This window comes from Balaenoptera musculus, chromosome 20, assembly GCF_009873245.2.
Source record: "Balaenoptera musculus isolate JJ_BM4_2016_0621 chromosome 20, mBalMus1.pri.v3, whole genome shotgun sequence".
NCBI lineage: Eukaryota > Metazoa > Chordata > Mammalia > Artiodactyla > Balaenopteridae > Balaenoptera > Balaenoptera musculus.
Window position 1 is genome coordinate 37,153,947 of NC_045804.1, and position 19,013 is coordinate 37,172,959.

Below are 19,013 nucleotides of genomic sequence, written 5' to 3' on the forward strand. Positions count from 1 at the left end.
CATGCGGGATCTTCATTGCGGCATGCGGAATCTTTAGTTGTGGCATGCAAACCCTTAGTTGCAGCATGTGGGCTCTAATCTAGTTCCCTGACTAGGGATTGAACCTGGGCCCCCTGCATTGGGAGTGCGGAGTCTTAGCCACTGGACCACCAGGGAAGTCCCCACTTCCTCACTTACTCTTTTTCGTACATTTCCTTTCTACATGCTAATACCATCCTTCAAGTTTCCCAGGATAGAATCCTGAGTGTTATTCTAGATTGCTTCTACTTTTAGTCAAGCTTCAGATTCTACTGACTTTTCCTTCTAAATATTTCCCAGATTTAGCTCCTCCTTTTCTTCTCTTAGTAGCAGTCTATCTTTTGCTTCCACATTTGTTCCATTCTCTATAGAACTGGTAAACTATCTGAATTTTATCTGACTGTGTCCTGTTTCCTGTCTGCCTGGAGTTTGTATCTGAATTGTGTCTGACGGAGTCCCTTCCTTATTATGACAGAACCGAATTTCTCTGAATTGGTCAATGACTGCTTCAGGTTTATCACTTACTACTCCCTGCCTTATTCATTTTGTTCTAGTAACATACAATTCTCCACACGCTCTATACATCATGCTCTATGCATTATACTTTGAAACAAACTATTATGTCTGCCTGGCATGCCCTTGTCCATTTTGCCTGGTTTAGCCTTTAAAAGTTTAAGTAATCATCCTCTCTGTCCAGAAGTCTTGTCTTTCTTCTCTAGCATGGGATAAAGGTACCAATTCTGTGCCTCCATAGTGACGATTGTACTGACCACATAATACTAAAGAGTATTTATTTTTCTGTCCTTGTAGACAAAGATTGTTCTATTCAGTGGAAAAAAGGCTTCAATGCCTAAAATAAAGTAATGACTCAGTAATTTTTTTTTTGAGAGTGGGTGTCTAAAAATTATAGTTTATTAGAATCATCTATTTATAGGTTACTTTCTTTGTAGATGATGACATGGTCTAAGGTAAACTTAGGGGGTGTCTTTTGCATGGATAGATACATGCTCAAAGAGTAGAAATAATATAATTTTTATCCCAGAGGCAATGAGTGCATTGCTGCTAGAAACATATTAATGCCAGCGTCTAAGGCCATTTAGCTTACTTGCTAATTCGAAGTACTTGTTGCCTCTTCCTTACCCCTGCCTAAAATTTGTATGCATAATTTAATTTTCTGTCATTTGAGAATAGTGGGTCAGGAATTTGCATATTTATTTTCTAGATTAGATTTGAAAATATTGGAATTATGAAAAATATCTTTGGATTTATTTGACTTATTTGGAAAGAGAAATAATATTTGCCAATTTTTATTAGGAATTGGGTTGAAAAAATGTAAAGATTTTGAGAGATGACTTTTCTCCTCTAGTTTCTTACCCATCTTCTCTTTCTGAATTGCAGTTACAGATGTAGAGCTGAAACGACTGAAAGATGCCTTCAAGAGGACCTGTGGACTCTCATATTACATGGGCCAGCACTGCTTCATCAGAGAAGTGCTTGGGGATGGAGTGCCTCCAAAAGTTGCTGAGGTAATCTTTATGTTCTAGGTTTTCCTTTGAGATAGTTACCACCAGCCTGAATTCTTGAGGGTTCTCCTGGTCTTGACAGATTTAATCTTCCCTACAGTTATTTTTCTTGCTGAGTAGGTTAACAGATCTTGTTTTAGATGTCAATATGGCTGTGTTCTTAGAGGCCAAATGGGAGTACTGCAGAGCTGCAATTCTGCTTCTGTGTACTTCTGAGCTTTAATAGCCACTGATTATTATCATGAGACCATTTATATGACTAGCTTCTTATTCTTATAAACTTCATCACTCTGACATATAATTTTTATCTTGGGAGTATTTTTATAAATTTTGAATTTAAAACCTTTCCATATAGTAAAACCTAATTAAATTAATTCTGTAAAATTAAATGTTGTACATGAAACACTAGCTTATTAGAATTTGTAAAGGCTTATTTAAATTCTACTAAAAATTTTAGGTAGAGATAAAATGAGCTAAGTTGATATAAATATCCCCTTTCTAACATTAAGTTCACTATTTTATAGGTATATACACAGATATGTCATTCGAAAGGTGAAATGAGAATATAATTAATAAAACAGTGAAAATTGTAATAAGAATTTTAAGCTTGGTGTATTTCATAAAACCTTAATTCACCATTCCTAATTAGTGACAGTTGATATTTCTAACCTGTGCTGTGTGCTTTTGAATCTTATGGTTTACATAATATAGAAATTACATTTATTGCTTTTTTGTGTGTTTTAATCTTTTTTTTTTTTTTGGTGGGGATATATGTTGCATTAATTCTGTTACATGTATTCTTGTGTAAAATAATGTACTTTCTTGCTCTGTCATTATTTTGGATTTATGACAGGATTAGTTTTTTTCCTGATACTATTTATTGGGTTCTCTTTTTCAGTATGAATTCATCTTCCTATTTTCTTTTAATTTATTTGTCTTAAGTGCTAGTATAATATAAAAATTTGGAATTCAGAATTTTTCATTTTAGGATATAACTAGCAATTTAATGAGATAATATAAGTTGCCCATTAGAGGAAGGGATTTAAACTGAATCCGTAGTATTTAAAACAAGATGCTTCCAAATTCAAATGTATACTAACTTGAGCTTTTCTTTCCCTCAGCTTCTTCCTTAAAGTCAAAACTGTCAGTCTCTGTAACTTCATGGTGCTGGGAAAACTTAGGTCAGAATATCTGATTTATCTCTTTGGATCATGTATAAAGATTTACATGTGTACATCTACATACCTATAAACAGATGTCCATTCAGGTCCTTGTCCATTTTTTAATTGGGTTGTCTTTTTATGCTTGAGATGTAAGAGTTCTTTATATATTCTAGGTCCCAGTCCCTTATAAGATACATGATTTGCAAATATATTGTCCCATCACTCTCTTGATGGTGTTCTTTGAAACACAAAACTTTAAAATTTGATAAAGTCCAGTTTACCTGTTTTTCCTTTTATCACTTGTGTTTCTGGTGTTATGTCTAGGAAACCATTGCCTAACCCAAGGTCACAAAGATTTACTCTTCTGTTTCCCTCTAAGGATTTTAGCCCTTACCTTTAGGTCTCATTCATCTTGTGCTAATTTTTGTGTATGGTGTGACGAGTCCAACTTCATTCTTTTGGAAATAGTTCTTTAGTCGTCCTGTTACCGAGTCCAAGCTCCTACTGCTCGCCACATGACAGGTCAATAAATTGAGAGACGCGTTGTGGGGGCAAGGAATAACGACTTTATTCCGAAAGCCAGCAGACCAAGAAGATGGTGGACTAGTGTCCCAAAGAACCATCTTCCCTGAGTTAGAATTCAGGCTTCTTTTATACTAAAAGGGGAGAGGGTGTGGCTGGTTGTTGCAGACTTCTTGGTGCCTTTGTTCTTGCAGCTGTCCACGGAGGTCTGATCACAATGTTCCTAGACCTCCTGCAAGACAAATGTTATTCTCTGTTCTGTAACTTTTTATCTTATATGAATGAAAAAGTGTTATACCTTTAAAAAGTCAGAGCCTTGAGAATGGGCTATCTTGTATATTTCAGGCTATAGGCAACATTCTTTTACAAAAGGTGCAAAGCCTGCATGACTAAGCACAGGCAACAGAGCGCAAAGGTTAGAGCTAAAGGAATAGATTCAATATGGAGTCAGGTTTATTCTTCTCTGTTATAGTCCGAGCAACTGTTTGTTGAAAAGATTATTCTTTCCCATTGAGTCATCTTATCACTGTTGTTGAAAATCAACTGATCATAAGCATAAGGTTTTACTTCTGGATTCTCAATTCTATTCCATTGCTTTCTGTGTCTATCCTTGTATCAGTATCATATTGTCTTGATTACTCTAGGTTTATAGTAAGTGTTGAAATAAGCAAGTGTCATTTCCCCATCTTTCTAATTTTTCAAGTTGTTGCGTCTATTCTGGGTCCCTTGCATTTACATATGAATTTTTGTATCAGTTTTTCAATTTCTGCAAAAGAAGCAGCTGAGATTTTGATAGGGGTTGCATTGAATCAGTAGATTGATTTGGGGAGTATTGCCATTTTAACAATATTTAAGTCTTCTGACTCACAAAATTAGAATGCCTTTCCATTGATTTAGATTTTTAATTTCTTTCAGCAATGTTTTATAGTTTTCAGTGTACAAGTCAAATGTCCATCAATAGAACAAAATGTGGTATATCTAATCTATAGAATGGAATATTGTTAATAAAAAAGGAATGAAGTTTTCTGATACATGCATGGATGAACCTTCAAAACATTCTAAGTCAAATACAAAACACCATGTATTTTTTTATTCTATTTGTGTGAAATGGCCAGAATAGCCAAATCTATGGAGACAGGAAATAGATTAGTGGCACTTTGTTAAAATTTTAGCTGATTTTTTTCTTACTCGCTTGCATGGTAGCTGCCTCTTCCTGCTGTTGTTTTGGAGGAATCTATCTTTCTTGAAATGTCAGATACAGGTTACCCTGTTAACTCAGCTCTCCGATATGCTCGAGAAATGTAATATGATAGTTAAATGACTTTTTCTTGTTTTTAGGTTAGGAGTGACACTCAGGCTTTCTACATCTAAGGTGGAAGTGGAACTCCCTGGAGCGTCATTTTTATGTGACTATTTCGTAAATTTCATTTCACCCAAAATTATTTCAAGAGTCTCTGTCCTTTGGACTATCTTTTAAGAATCATCACTGGCTAGAATAATTAAAGTATTGAATAATTGTTTTACAAGAATGATCTTAATTTTAAATTGTAAAATCCATAATGATAGTTTCAAATTTCAGTTTCATTATAGTTAACACTTTTTTGTGTGTAAACTCTAGCACAGTATTAAACACAAATAGAAATTTTATAAATGCTTTTAGTGATGATGGTGAACATCATTTATCCTATGGACCTAGGTTTATTTTAAGTGAGGAGGAGTACTATTAGCATGTGAATATTGATTAGTACATATAACACTGTGTAAGTTTTAAAGTACTATAAGGAACTAAGTACTTCTGTCTTTAATCTCTGGTATTTTCTCATGAAAGGATGTCTTTATAGTGTCTCATACAATAATCTCAAAGGATGAGTGAACCCCATTAAGCTCAGTTCTGGAACAGTTGCAGCATTTATATAAATGAGCTTGTAACTTATTTCAGGCATCTCTCCAAGACAGGCAGGTTAGTAGATAGACTTCAACTTTTGTGTGTATTTGGGAAAGGGAGAGAATTTATGAGTATGTTTCATCTTGCAGAGTACAAAGTTATTTGCTAAAGAGGAAATAGTACATTTTAAGTAAAATGGAAGTATAGATCTGGGCAGATAGTTTTGAAGTTTGAATTTAGATATAGTGGGTAGGCAGACTCATAGAATGGAGGATCTGTATTCTGTAGTTGCAGCAAAATCTTGTTAAATGATGGGATTTCTAAACAAAGTGATTAGTAGCAAAACTAAGGAAGTAATCATTCCACTGTATATGGCTCTTCTGTGATCTTTCTTAAAATCCTTCTAAGAGTTTCCTATGATAAATTCCAAGACAGGCTATTTTGGATAAGGAAAAATAACTCAAAGCAGTTTAAAATTTTTAGAATCAAAGCATTGATTTCATTTGACTCATTATTTTCTAGGATAGATTCGTGTACTTAATATTTTGATGTAATTCTGATCTTGCTTATAATAATAGCTATGTGTTATTTGAACAAAATATTAAATGAATGGAATTTGAGGGAATTAAGAAAACAAGGTCAAAACAAGGTGAATGGAAAACTGTGTTCTACTTGAAATTGGACTTCTCTGAACCAAGGCCACTAACTCTTAATTATTCAGTGTTTTTTCTTTAGTGTGTCACCCATCTCCCAACCCCTATTCCCCCAAAGAAATCTAATGACAAAACATTTCCATGTAGTATTAATTTGTAATCATTTCCTCTTGTTTTCACATTCACTTAAAACTGGTTTTCACCATTTACAAAATATGTGATGCAAGTGAATTGATAGTTGCTACTCCTTAACTATTTCTTTTAACTGGAAACTCTTAAATCTCTATCCCAGGATTGATTTCAATTCTGGATGGCTGTCTAGGATAAAAATTCCACTCCACCTTCCTCCATAAAGCTGTCTCTGACAATTTTAGCCCACACTGTTTTTCTCCCATCCTTAAACTCTTTTTTTTTTTTTATTTTTTTATTGAAGTATAATTGCCTTACAATGGTGTGTTAGCTTCTGCTTTATAACAAAGTTAATCAGTTATACATATACAATATGTTCCCATATCTCTTCCCTCTTGCACCTCCCTCCCTCCCACCCTCCCCATCCCACCCCTCTAGGTGGTCACAAAGCACCGAGCTGATCTCCCTGTGCTATGCGGCTGCTTCCCACTAGCTATCTATTTTACATTTGGTAGTGTATATATGTCCATGACACTCTCTCACCCTGTCACATCTCACCCCCCCCCCTCCCCATATCCTCAAGTCCATTCTCTAGTAGGTCTGTGTCTTTATTCCCGTCTTGCCACTAGGTTCTTCATGGCTTTTTTTTTTCCTTAGATTCCGTATATATGTGTTAGCATACTGTATTTGTTTTTCTCTTTCTGACTTACTTCACTCTGTATGACAGACTCTAACTCCATCCACCTCATTATAAATATCTCCATTTCATTTCTTTTTATGGCTGAGTAATATTCCATTGTATATATGTGCCACATCTTCTTTATCCATTCATCTGTCGATGGACATTTAGGTTGCTTCCATGTCCTGGCTATTGTAAATAGAGCTGCAATGAACATTTTGGTACATGACTCTTTTTGAGTTATGGTTTTCTCAGGGTATATGCCCAGTAGTGGGATTGCTGGGTCATATGGTAGTTCTATTTTTAGTTTTTTAAGGAACCTCCATACTGTTCTCCATAGTGGCTGTATCAATTTACATTCCCACCAACAGTGCAAGAGGGTTCCCTTTTCTCCACACCCTCTCCAGCATTTATTGTTTGTAGATTTTTTGATGATGGCCATTCTGACCGGTGTGAGATGATATCTCATTGTAGTTTTGATTTGCATTTCTCTAATGATTAATGATGTTGAGCATGCTTTCATGTGTTTGTTGGCAATCTGTATATCTTCTCTGGAGAAATGTCTATTTAGGTCTTCTGCCCATTTTTTGATTGGGTTGTTTGTTTTTTTGATATTGAGCTGCCTGAGTTGCTTGTATGTTTTGGAGATTAATCCTTTGTCAGTTGCTTCATTTGCAAATATTTTCTCCCATTCTGAGGGTTGTCTTTTCGTCTTGTTTATGGTTTCCTTTGCTGTGCAAAAGCTTTTAAGTTTCATTAGGTCCCATTTGTTTATTTTTGTTTTTATTTCCATTTCTCTAGGAGGTGGGTCAAAAAGGATCTTGCTGTGATTTATGTCATAGAGTGTTCTGCCTATGTTTTCCTCTAAGAGTTTGATGGTGTCTGGCCTTACATTTAGGTCTTTAATCCATTTTGAGTTTATTTTTGTGTATGGTGTTAGGGAGTGTTCTAATTTCATTCTTTTACATGTAGCTATCCAGTTTTCCCAGCACCACTTATTGAAGAGGCTGTCTTTTCTCCACTATATAGTCTTGCCTCCTCTATCAAAGATAAGGTGACCATAGGTGCATGGGTTTATCTCTGGGCTTTCTATCCTGTTCCATTGATCTATATTTCTGTTTTAGTGCCAGTACCATACTGTCTTGATTACTGTAGCTTTGTAGTATAGTCTGAAGTCCGGGAGCCTGATTCCTCCAGCTCCGTTTTTCTTTCTCAAGATTGCTTTGGCTATTGGGGGTCTTTTGTGTTTCCATACAAATTGTGAAATTTTTTGTTCTAGTTCTGAGAAAAATGCCAGTGGTAGTTTGATAGGGATTGCGCTCAATCTGTAGATTGCTTTGGGTAGTATACTCATTTTCACAATGTTGATTCTTCCAATCCAAGAACATGGTATATCTCTCCATCTATTTGTATCACCTTTAATTTCTTTCATCAGTGTCATAATTTTCTGCATACAGGTCTTTTGTCTCCTTAGGTAGGTTTATTCCTAGATATTTTATTCTTTTTGTTGCAATGGTAAATGGAAGTGTTTCCTTAATTTCACTTTCAGATTTTTCATCATTAGTGTATAGGAATGCAAGAGATTTCTGTGCATTAATTTTGTATCCTGCTACTTTACCAAATTCGTTGATTAGCTCTAGTAGTTTTCTGGTAGCATCTTTAGGGTTCTGTATGTATAGTATCATGTCATCTGCAAACAGTGACAGCTTTACTTCTTCTTTTCCAATTTGGATTCCTTTTATTTTTTTTTCTTCTCTGATTGCTGTGGCTAAAACTTCCAAAACTATGTTGAAGAATAGTGGTGAGAGTGGACAGACTTGTCTTGTTCCTGATCTTAGTGGAAATGGTTTCAGTTTTTCACCATTGAGGACGATGTTGGCTGTGGGTTTGTCGTACATGGCCTTTATTATGTTGAGGAAAGTTCCCTCTATGCCTACTTTCTGGAGGGTTTTTATCATAAATGGGTGTTGAATTTTGTCGAAAGCTTTTTCTGCATCTATTGAGATGATATGTTTTTTCTCCTTAAGTTTGTTAATATGGTGTATCACATTGATTGATTTGCGTATATTGAACAATCCCTGCATTCCTGAGATAAACCCCACTTGATCATAGTGTATGATCCTTTTAATGTGCTGTTGGATTCTGTTTGGTAGTATTTTGTTGAGGATTTTTGCATCTATGTTCATCAGTGATATTGGCCTGTAGTTTTCTTTCTTTGTGACATCTTTGTCTGGTTTTGGTATCAGAGTGATGGTGGCCTCATAGAATGAGTTTGGGTGTGTTCCTCCCTCTGCTATATTTTGGAAGAGTTTGAGAAGGATAGGTGTTAGGTCTTCTCTAAATGTTTGATAGAATTCGTGGCAGGCGGATTCTTAACCACTGTGCCACCAGGGAAGCCCCCTGTTCCTACCGTTTTATGAATGAGAAAAAGATACTGAATCTTAAGGATGTTAGGTTACTTGCTCAAGTATTAAAGCTAATGAGCAGATCCAGGATTCAAGTCCAGGTATCCAAATCCTTGTTAGCTACTGTTCTGTGTTTCCCCCCGTGGATGATGATAATAACTAAAATTTATGGAGTTATTTACCATGCACCTGGCTTAGGGTAAATATTTTATGTAAATTATCTCATTTAATTTTCACCGCACCATGTGAATGTTGCTATTATTAATAGCACCATGGAGGTGCTATTATTATTAATCCCATTTTCTAGACTAGCAAATTGAAGTTATATAATTTATTCAAGACCATACAGCTCCTAATTAGAAGAGCTAGGATTTGACCCCGGGGCTTTTTGGTTCCAGAGTTGTTAACAATTATGTTTCACTGAAAACTCAGGTGCAGTTGCAAGCTCATACATTTATTTGTCATGTTGATTCTTTTTTTTTTTTTTTTTTTTTTATTTATTTATTTATGGCTGTGTTGGGTCTTAGTTTCTGTGCGAGGGCTTTCCCCAGCCGTAGCAAGCGGGGGCCACTCTCCATCGCGGCGCGCGGGCCTCTCACTACCGCGGCCTCTCCCGCTGCGGAGCACAGGCTCCAGACGCGCAGGCCCAGCAACTGTGGCACACGGGCCCAGTCGCTCCGCGGCACGCGGGATCCTCCCAGACCAGGGCTCGAACCCATGCCCCCCGCATTGGCAGGCAGACTCTCAACCACTGCGCCACCAGGGAAGCCCTGTCATGTTGATTCTTTTACTTTTATATAAGATGTACAGCACTGTGTTATTTGGTCTACTGAAAATCTGTCTTGTCTGGTGACTATGGCTTCATTTTTTACCTGATTTAGATCTCTGTCAGTATGATATGGCTTTTGAGGACAATTAGGAAATACATGTCTTTTTTTCTTTCTTATTCTCTTTCTGTACTTTTAAACAAATGATACCTTCTCATGGTTCAAAATTTTAAAAAGAACAGACCGTGAAAAAATCTCCTTTCCACCCAGTCCACTAGGCATCTAATTTCCCTCCCAGAAGGAAGGACCTTTCTTACCATTTTTTTTTCTTTTTTAGATTTTTTTTTTTTTTTTTTTTTTTTTCTGGCTGTGCCGCTTGACTTGTGAGATCTTAGCTCCCCAACCAGGGATCAAACCCAGGCCGCTGGCAGTGGAAGCACAGAGTCCTAACCACTGGACCTCCAGGGAATTCCCTCTTACCAGTTTTTGATGTATCCTATTAAAGATGTATCTTAAAGGTATGAATTGGGATATTTACTGTATTTTTTTAAAATTGCCATCACAGCAGTTTCTTTAGATTTCTAAAACACTTTGTTATCTTGGAGTTTACAGAATGTAACTCCTGGGCTTTTTTTTTTTTTTTTTGGTAAGAACATTTAAGTTCTCTTAACAAATTTGAATTAGTGGCATATAATATAGTGTTATCAACTATAGTCACCATGTTGTGCATTAGATCCTCAGATCTCCTTATTCATCTTACAGCTGAGAAGTTTGTGCCTTTTTACCAACCTGTCCCTGTTTCCCCCAGGCCTTGGCAGCTACTTTTCTACTCAGTTTCTAAGAGTTTGACCTTTTTTTTTTTTTTTTTAAAGAGATTCCACATATAAGTGATACGATGCATAATTTTTATTTCTCTTTCTGGCTTATTTCTTATAGCATAATGCCCTCAAGGTTTATCCATGTTGTTGCAAATGGCAGGATTTTCTTTTTTCTCATGGCTAAATAATACTCCATTGTATATGTATACCACATCTTTACTCATTCATCCGTTGATGAATACTTAAGTTGTTTCCATATCTTGGCTATTGTGAATAATATATGTTGCATTGAAAATGGGAGTACATGTATGTCTTCAACATCCTGTTTTCATTTCCTTTGGATATATTCCCAGAAGTGGAGTTGCTGGATCATATGGTAATTCTATTTTTAGTGTTTTGGGGAACCTCCATACTGTTTTCCATAATGGCTGCACCAATGTACATTCCTACCAACAGTGCACCAGTGTTCCCTTTTCTCCATATCCTCACCAACACTTTATTTTTTTCTTCCAATTTTATTGAGATATAAGTTGACATACAGCATTGAAGTTTAAGGTGTACAGCATAATGATTTGATTTACATATTTCTTGAAATGTTATCACAGTAAGTTTCATTAACATCTGTCATCATATATAGATATAAAAAAGAAAAAAAATTTTTTTACTTGTGATAAGAACTCTTTCGATTTACTCTCTTAACAACTTTCATATATGCCATACAACAGTGTCTCTTGTCTTTTTGATGATAGCCATTCTAACAGGTGTGAGGTAATACCTCCTTGTGATTTTGATTTTGATTTTCCTGATGATTAGTGATGTTGAGCACCTTTTCATGTACCTGTTGATCATTTGTATGTCTTTGGGAAAATGTCTATATTCAGTTCCTCTGTCCTTTTAAAAACCAGGTTGTTTGATTTTTTTTTTCTTTGCTATGGAGTTGTATGAGTTCTTTATATATTTTGGATATTAACCCCTTATATATAATCTACAAATATTTTTTTCCCATTATATAGGTTGCCTTTTCATTTTGTTCTTGATTTCCTTTGCTGTGCAGAAGCTTTGTAGCTCGATGTAGTCCTACTTTTTTGTCTTTGTTGCCTAGAATAATTGTGTGTTTGGGTTTGTGTGGTGTTTCTCAAATTTGCCTGATGATAAGATATCCCAGAATGCTATTTATTTGTTAACTGTGTATTTTTGGTTACTGAGAGAAATAGGAAGGTAAAAATATCTTGGCACAAAGATCTCCATTCTTTAAAATGGCATTTTAGAGCCCACATACTCTTTTTTTCTTAAACATGTTACATTTTATTTTATTTTATTATTTTATTTATTTAGTTTTTTGGCTGTGTCAAGTCTTAGTTGTGGCACTCTGGATCTTCGTTGCAGCACGTGGGATCTTTTGTTGCGGCATGTGGGCTTCTCTCTAGTTTTGGCACGTGGGCTCCAGAGCACGTGGGCTCAGTAGTTGTGGCACGTGGGCTCTGTAGTTTGGGGCACACAGACTCTCCATTTGAGGTGCACAGGCTCAGTAGTTGTGGCGTGCAGGCCTAGCAGCCCCGTGGCATGTGGGATCCTAGTTCCCTGACCAGGGATTGAACCGCGTTCTGCGCTTGGAAGGCAGACTCTCAACCATTGGAGCGCCAGGGAAGTCCCCAGAACCAACATATTCTTAAATGTAGCTACAAGGCAGCATCTGCATATGACAGCACCTTGCTGGTATTCTCTTAGTTTCACTGTTGACTTCCCTACAGGTTTATTATTACCAGTAGCCAATGTATATATGTGCAGAAAGAGTGCTCTATGCTCATTACTTCTTTTTTTTTTAATTTATTTTATTGACATTTACTTGCTTTACTATGTTGTGTTAGTTTCTGGTGTGCAGCAAAGTGATTCAGTTATGCATATAGATAATAGTTTCATGCTTATTACTTCTTGACTTGAACTGGATTCATGAGAATAAGGCATGAGCAAAGGATAGCCAAACATGTTATTACCCTGCTTGATCGATCCATCTTTAGAGGAATGGTGGTCTCGGTTCTGGGAATGTGATTTTGGGTAGATGTATTATCAAGGACATTTCTGGCATGTAGGGACTTGATAATGTGCACTGCCCCTACTCCAGTTGCTCATTCTTTCTTTAGTTTACTTTTGTCTGCTTAAAAATATCAGCAATGGGGACTGCGTGGGACCAGGAAAGAGAGGAGAGATGGACTGAGACATTCATATTGTCTTTTTATTTCCTTTTTATCACATAGTGTACACGTTTCCCTGGAAATAATATTTGTAAATAATGACTGCATTCCTGTGCTAGCCCCTAAGCTTATTTAGTTCATAATACAGATGAATACATTCACAGTTGTATACTTTTTAAGTCTTCTTTAAATTATTGTTAATTACTCAGTATTTTAACAACATTATAATTTAGGTAGAATTCATGGGGTTAGCCAGGGAAATCTGATCATTGATTATGAGAGAAAATGCATTCTGTATTCAAACAGTTCTTTCCACAAGGTATAGTTTGTGAGTGGGGAATGATTTCCTTGTTTCTTAATAACTAAACTGCTTGTGAGTTATTTTAAGGACTGCTTTTGGGTTAGGGTTTTGTTTGATTTTGCTAGTCAATCTTTGAATTTTCTAGGTAATTCCATGACATCAGAGATTGGGACTGGATGAGTGAGATAGATCAGGCCTCAAATAAGTCACTTTCTTTGCTGGATCCCACTGAGCTGAGAGAAAGCAAATAGTGTTTGTGTTAAAATATATATAACAAAATTTGCTGTTTTAACTATTTTCAAGTATACATTTAAGTGGCATTAATTACATTCACAATGTTATGGAACTATCACTACTATCTTTATCTAAAATGTCTTCATCACCCCAAACAGAAATTCTGTGCTTATTAAGTGATAATAACGCCACTTACCCCCCCCCCCCACTTCAGCCACTTTCTGTCTCTGAATTTGCCTATTCTAAATATTTCATATATGTGAAATCATACAATATTTGTCTTTTTGTGTGTGGCTTATTTCCCTTGCATAATGTTTTCAAGATTCATGCATGTTGTAGTATGTGTTACAACTTCATTTCTTTTTATGGCTGAATAATATCCCATTGTAACTAATAACTTAAAAGTGGTCAGTTTTATCTCAAACATCCTTCTCTGTAACATTTCTCTTACATTGTTGAAGTTTCTGTGTCTTGCTAAGTGTTGGATGTTGTAAATCGATGTGGCAAATCACCTTGAAAATGTAAGATATCATGAATTCAGTGAAATTTTTGTTTTTCATTCTACCCCCTTTAAATTTGGGGGCATTGAAACAGTTCTATATATTCACCTGACCTAGTACCAGCCTCATTTTCTGGTTTTAGAGATAAGGGTGGAGCGAGAAGCCACTGGGGATTTTGGCATGGTATCATGGTCCCAAAGTTTTTGCTGTCACTACTAGAACTCCCATTGGAAATCTGCTACCCCTCAGAGATGGAATTAAGCTATTTGAATTGGGAAATGGGAACCTTCCCTTCTAGGCACATGAACAAGTCCTTTTCCCCTGCTGCTCCTTAACCATAGTTAATATGCATACTGGTTAATCCCATGCTGCTCTCTAGATGAAATTAGATTAGTGAACAGTAGGAGAATATTTAATTCTTTAATCACTACCATGCAGCATAAAATTGTATTAGCTTAAGCAGAAAGGTCATAGCTTTTTTAGCTAAAATTTCCAAGCTTGATCTTGTTCTTCTATTCTTATGTATAATACTGAGTTTTTAAAAAATTCTGAATATATTACATTTAATCTTGTTGCATTTAGCCTAGTGTCCCTGCCTAAGATGAATTTGATTCTATATTCTGCTACCTATTTTATTAGCCATTCCTTCCATCTTTGTCATTTACACAATTAACACACACGGCTTCTATGTCATAATCCAAATCACTGGTAAAAAGTGTTTAATAGTTATGATAAAATATAAAGTCCAGGTTGGCAATTCTTTTCTTTTTTTTTTTTAATTAATTTATTTATTTATTTACTTTTGGCTGTGTTGGGTCTTCGTTTCTGTGCGAGGGCTTTCTCTAGTTGGGGCGAGTGGGGGCCACTCTTCATTGCGGTGCGCGGGCCTCTTACTGTCGCGGCCTCTCCCGTTGCGGAGCACAAGCTCCAGACGCGCAGGCTCAGTAGTTGTGGCTCACAGGCTTAGTTGCTCCGTGGCATGTGGGATCTTCCCAGACCAGGGCTCGAACCCGTGTCCCCTGCATTGGCAGGCAGATTCTTAACCACTGTGCCACCAGGGAAGCCTTTGGCACTTCTTTATAGCCTTTTTTTCCAAAGAAGGTATAGAATTTTTAATCAACACTCTTTGTGTTTATAATTTTCAATCAGATTTGCATGACCCTAACTATAATTATTCAGTCCACAATTTACTATATTATCTAAAATGTGTTATTATGAGACCTTGTCAAATACTTTCCTAAATAAAGTCAGCATGTTTATCTTAATTCTTATTAGTTAATTTGATCACTTTACCATTTTAAATTTCTGGAACATGATCTTTGTCGTAACATGGAAGCTAATTAACTTTTTGTAACTTCTAGGCTAGCTTTATAGTTAGGCATATGAGGAAATTGGTCTACTTCTTATGTGATCTCTTAAAGGGAAAGGTATATTTTTTAAAAATTCCCTTTCAGCATTTATTTTATTTTATTTTCATTTTTGGCCACAACGTGCTGCTTGCAGGATCTTAGTTCCCCACCAGGGTCTTAGTTCCCCATCAAACCCGGGCCCCCTGCAGTGGAATCTCGGAGTCCTAACCACTGGACCGCCAGGAAATACCCATAAAAATTTACTTTTCTAGAGATTTGAATTGAGTCCTTTTTGAAAATAGTAGTAGAAAAATGTGAGAATTGATATATTCAATGATTAAAGGATTGTTTCATTCACTTGAAAATAGTTATTTACTATATTATGGTAAAACAAAAGGTATGTCAAGTTGACCTTTTGCCAGTTCCTATAGACTGTTTATTTTTCCAAAACTAAACATTCATCACATCATTGTAGGAGAATCTGAGGCATAAGATTAATCCAAGTCTAAAATTAATTTTGCTAAGATTTCTATACAAGATTCAAAACCATTTAAGTAAAAACAAGCGATATCTGTATAAATTTGATCTAAAATGCCCTACTTAAGGAGTAAACAAATGACTTATCTATTATAATTATCTTTAATAATGTATTTTTCTAATATCATTTATATAGAAAGGAATAGTGAGTGCTGAAAAGCAGTAAACAATCAGATAAAATCCCTTACATTTTTGTCAGGAGAGACAGATAATAAGCAAAACATACAAAATGAAAAAATTGCCCGTCTTTTAAAATTCTCAAATGACTGTACTTTGTATAATTTATTCTCTTCAGCTTTCCTTTAAGATAACATTAACAGAAGGGTATATGTTATTAGTTCTTTTGATCCTAAGGAGCAGAGAATCACTTAAGTTTCCTTAAATAAATGGTTGGTTATAAGGAATACAAGAAAATAGGAATCTTAGACTACTACTGTGTCTGGTTTTAACACTGAAATGGGCTCACATTCAGAAGAATGAAATGGAGTTCAGGAACTTCAAAATTGTCTAGGATCCTGTGTATTTTAATCATTAATGTGTCCCATGAATCTACTCTTAATTTCTTTCCATTTTAATGGAAAGTGAAAAGATGCAATGGGGAAGATTGCTGGTAGGTTGGTCAGACTGGGATTCTAGCTGCCAACAAACCTGGATGGTGGAGTGAAATGTCTATTTTCTTTTTTATTATTTTAATTAATTAATTAATTTGGCTGCATCGGGTCTTAGTTGTGGCACACGGGGTCTTTCATTGTGGTGCTTGGGCTCTTTGTTGCGGCGCATGGGCTTCTCTCTAGTTGTGGCACAGGCTCCAGAGCGCGCTGGCTCAGTAGTTGCAGCACGTGGGCTCTCTAGTTGTGGCGTACAGGCTCTAGAGCACGCCCCCTGCATTGGAAGGCAGATTCTTAACCACTGGACCACCAGGGAGGTCCCTGAAATGTCTATTTTCTTAAGTGCACTCAATAATTCAAAAAATATTTGCTGTCTGTAATGTATGAGGCACTAAAGGATTTATTGCAGTATTTAAGATCTACCAAAAATGTAAAGAAATAAAGCAGAATAAAAGCATTTTCTATACAGATGAAATCCTCTGTACCTTTCTCCCCACAATGTTCATTTCCCCACAGAAATCATAATTGTTTTCCTAAAATTGATGTTTCAGAAAAATGGTGTTTCCAAAAATTGGTGTTTTAAGCTTTTGGGTTGGAACAAGGCAGATTTTTTAAAGTGGGAAACAAAATTCAAAGCTGCTTTCTAACAGTAACTTAATAGGTTAAAGCACTAATTGTGTATTTTAAAAATCTTTTCTAAACAAACGAGAACATTTGTGCTGAACAATCAGGTATAATCAGGTGTTTATTATTAGTTGATAGTGATAAACAGGTTCTAAGTTAGTAGAAGTTCTCCCATGTTTGTTTGTTTATTTTTAGTATGTTTTAATTGTGGTAAAATATTTATAACATAAAATTTACTATTTTAACTATTTTTAAGTACACGTTTCAGTGGCAATAATTTCATTCACCATGTTATGTTGTGTCCAGTCATCACCACTGTCTATTTCCAAAGTTTTTCATCACTCCAAATAACATAAGGTTATTTTTCAGTCATAAAAATCCTGTTGATGGAGTTAGGTGACTCTCCATGACAGCTCTTTTTGTTGGTTCAGCTTTACAGGCAGTGTCAATTTTCCCCCCTTTTGTCTTTTTTTCCTGCACTGAAGCCAAAATGTTTATTTTCAATTTGGTATTCATTCATAAGACAATAGTGCACATTTTAGTGGGTCTTTTTCTTTTAATGAATTTTTTGTGTGTGTGGTATAGTTGATGTACATATATATATGTTTCAGGTGTACAAAATAGTGATTCACAATTTTTAAAGGTTTTATTCCATTTATAGTTATTATAAAATATTGGCTGTATTCCCTGTATTGTACAATATATCCTTGTAGCTTATTTATTTTATACATAGTAGTTTTCATCTCTTAATCCTTTACCCCTTTCTTGCCCCTCCCCTCTTCCTCCTCCCTGCTGGTAACCACTAGTTTGTTCTCTATATCTGTGAGTCTGTTTCTTTTTTGTTGTATTCACTACGTATTTGTTTGTTTGTTTGTTTTAGATTCCACATATGATATCATACCATATTTGTCTTTCTCTGACTTATTTCACTTAGCATAATACCCTCCAAGTCCATCCATGTTGTTGCAGATGGCAAAATTTCATTCTTTTTTATGACTGAGTAGTATTCCGTTGTGTATATGTATGTGTACACACACACCCCCCACATCTTTATGCATTCATCTGTTAATGGATACTTAGGTTGCTTCCATATCTTGGCTATTGTAAATAATGCTATGAACATTGGGGTACATGTATCTTTTTGAATTAGTGTTTTTGTTTGGCAGTGTCAAATCTTTGGCACTTACATATCAGAAAGAGCTTCTATAAATCAGTAGTGGAGTAATGGAAGTCATGCTCGGGAGAGGTCTTGTGCAATTAGGTGCATGGCCCAGAAGTTGTGTCTGTCATTTCTGTTCATAACCTTTTGGCCAGAAGTAGTCATACAGCCCTATTCAGTTGCAAGAAGCATGAGAAAATGTCTCCATGCCTTATGTCCCCAAAGAAAGGAGAACTACCTTTGTGAGAACATCAGAAGTCTTTTCTACAAATATCTAGGCCCAGTATTCTCATGCTTTATGGTCTCAGATTCCCTTTTGAAGTTACCGCTTAGAATTATCTTCTCGTTATCCTACTTCCATGTTACCTTAGTTCAGTGATGTTCTCTAGAAAGGAACATAGAAACATTATTAATATTGAAACATTCAATCGATATCAAAATGTAATGATTAGTTGGAGATGAAATGGAAAAGATTGCATGTATATGGGAGTATTAGTATAAATTCATGATGTGTTTTACTTTCCTAGATCTGTCCACTGAAAAGTTTGAGAAACAGTCACTAATACCCAAGCAATAAGCACCACTAGTATCCTGATTGTGATCTCTAAATACAACTTCCCATTTCAAAGAACAAGGCTGTTTGGAAAAATGTCTGATTCTAGGTCTGGGTCAGGGAATTTATAAAATGAGCTTAGAACATCTTGTCATACCAGAAAGTAAGGAAGGTGTAAGACACTACTTAGAGTCATATAGAAGGGATTCAGGAGCCAATTCGAAGAGTCTCCCTCTACAAAGGGATGGGCAAAAATGGGGAAATTGATCATCACTAAGGTTAATTGTAAGGAGATTGAAACATATCAAATATATTTTTAAAAATACTCCTTTTGGGACTTCCCTGGTGGCGCAGTGGTTAAGAATCCGCCTGCCCATGCAGGGGACACGGGTTC

The 19,013-nt window shown here is 35.8% G+C and overlaps 1 protein-coding gene across 1 annotated transcript in view; it reads left to right on the plus strand.

Moving 5' to 3' along the window:
* Positions 1-19,013, plus strand: part of USP32 (ubiquitin specific peptidase 32) — a 189,546-nt gene that overhangs the window by 63,657 nt on the left and 106,876 nt on the right. Inside the window, exon 2 of the mRNA XM_036836787.1 lies at positions 1,417-1,544. Within this exon, the coding sequence (XP_036692682.1) occupies positions 1,417-1,544 (128 nt within the window). The remainder of the gene's footprint in view (positions 1-1,416; positions 1,545-19,013) is intronic.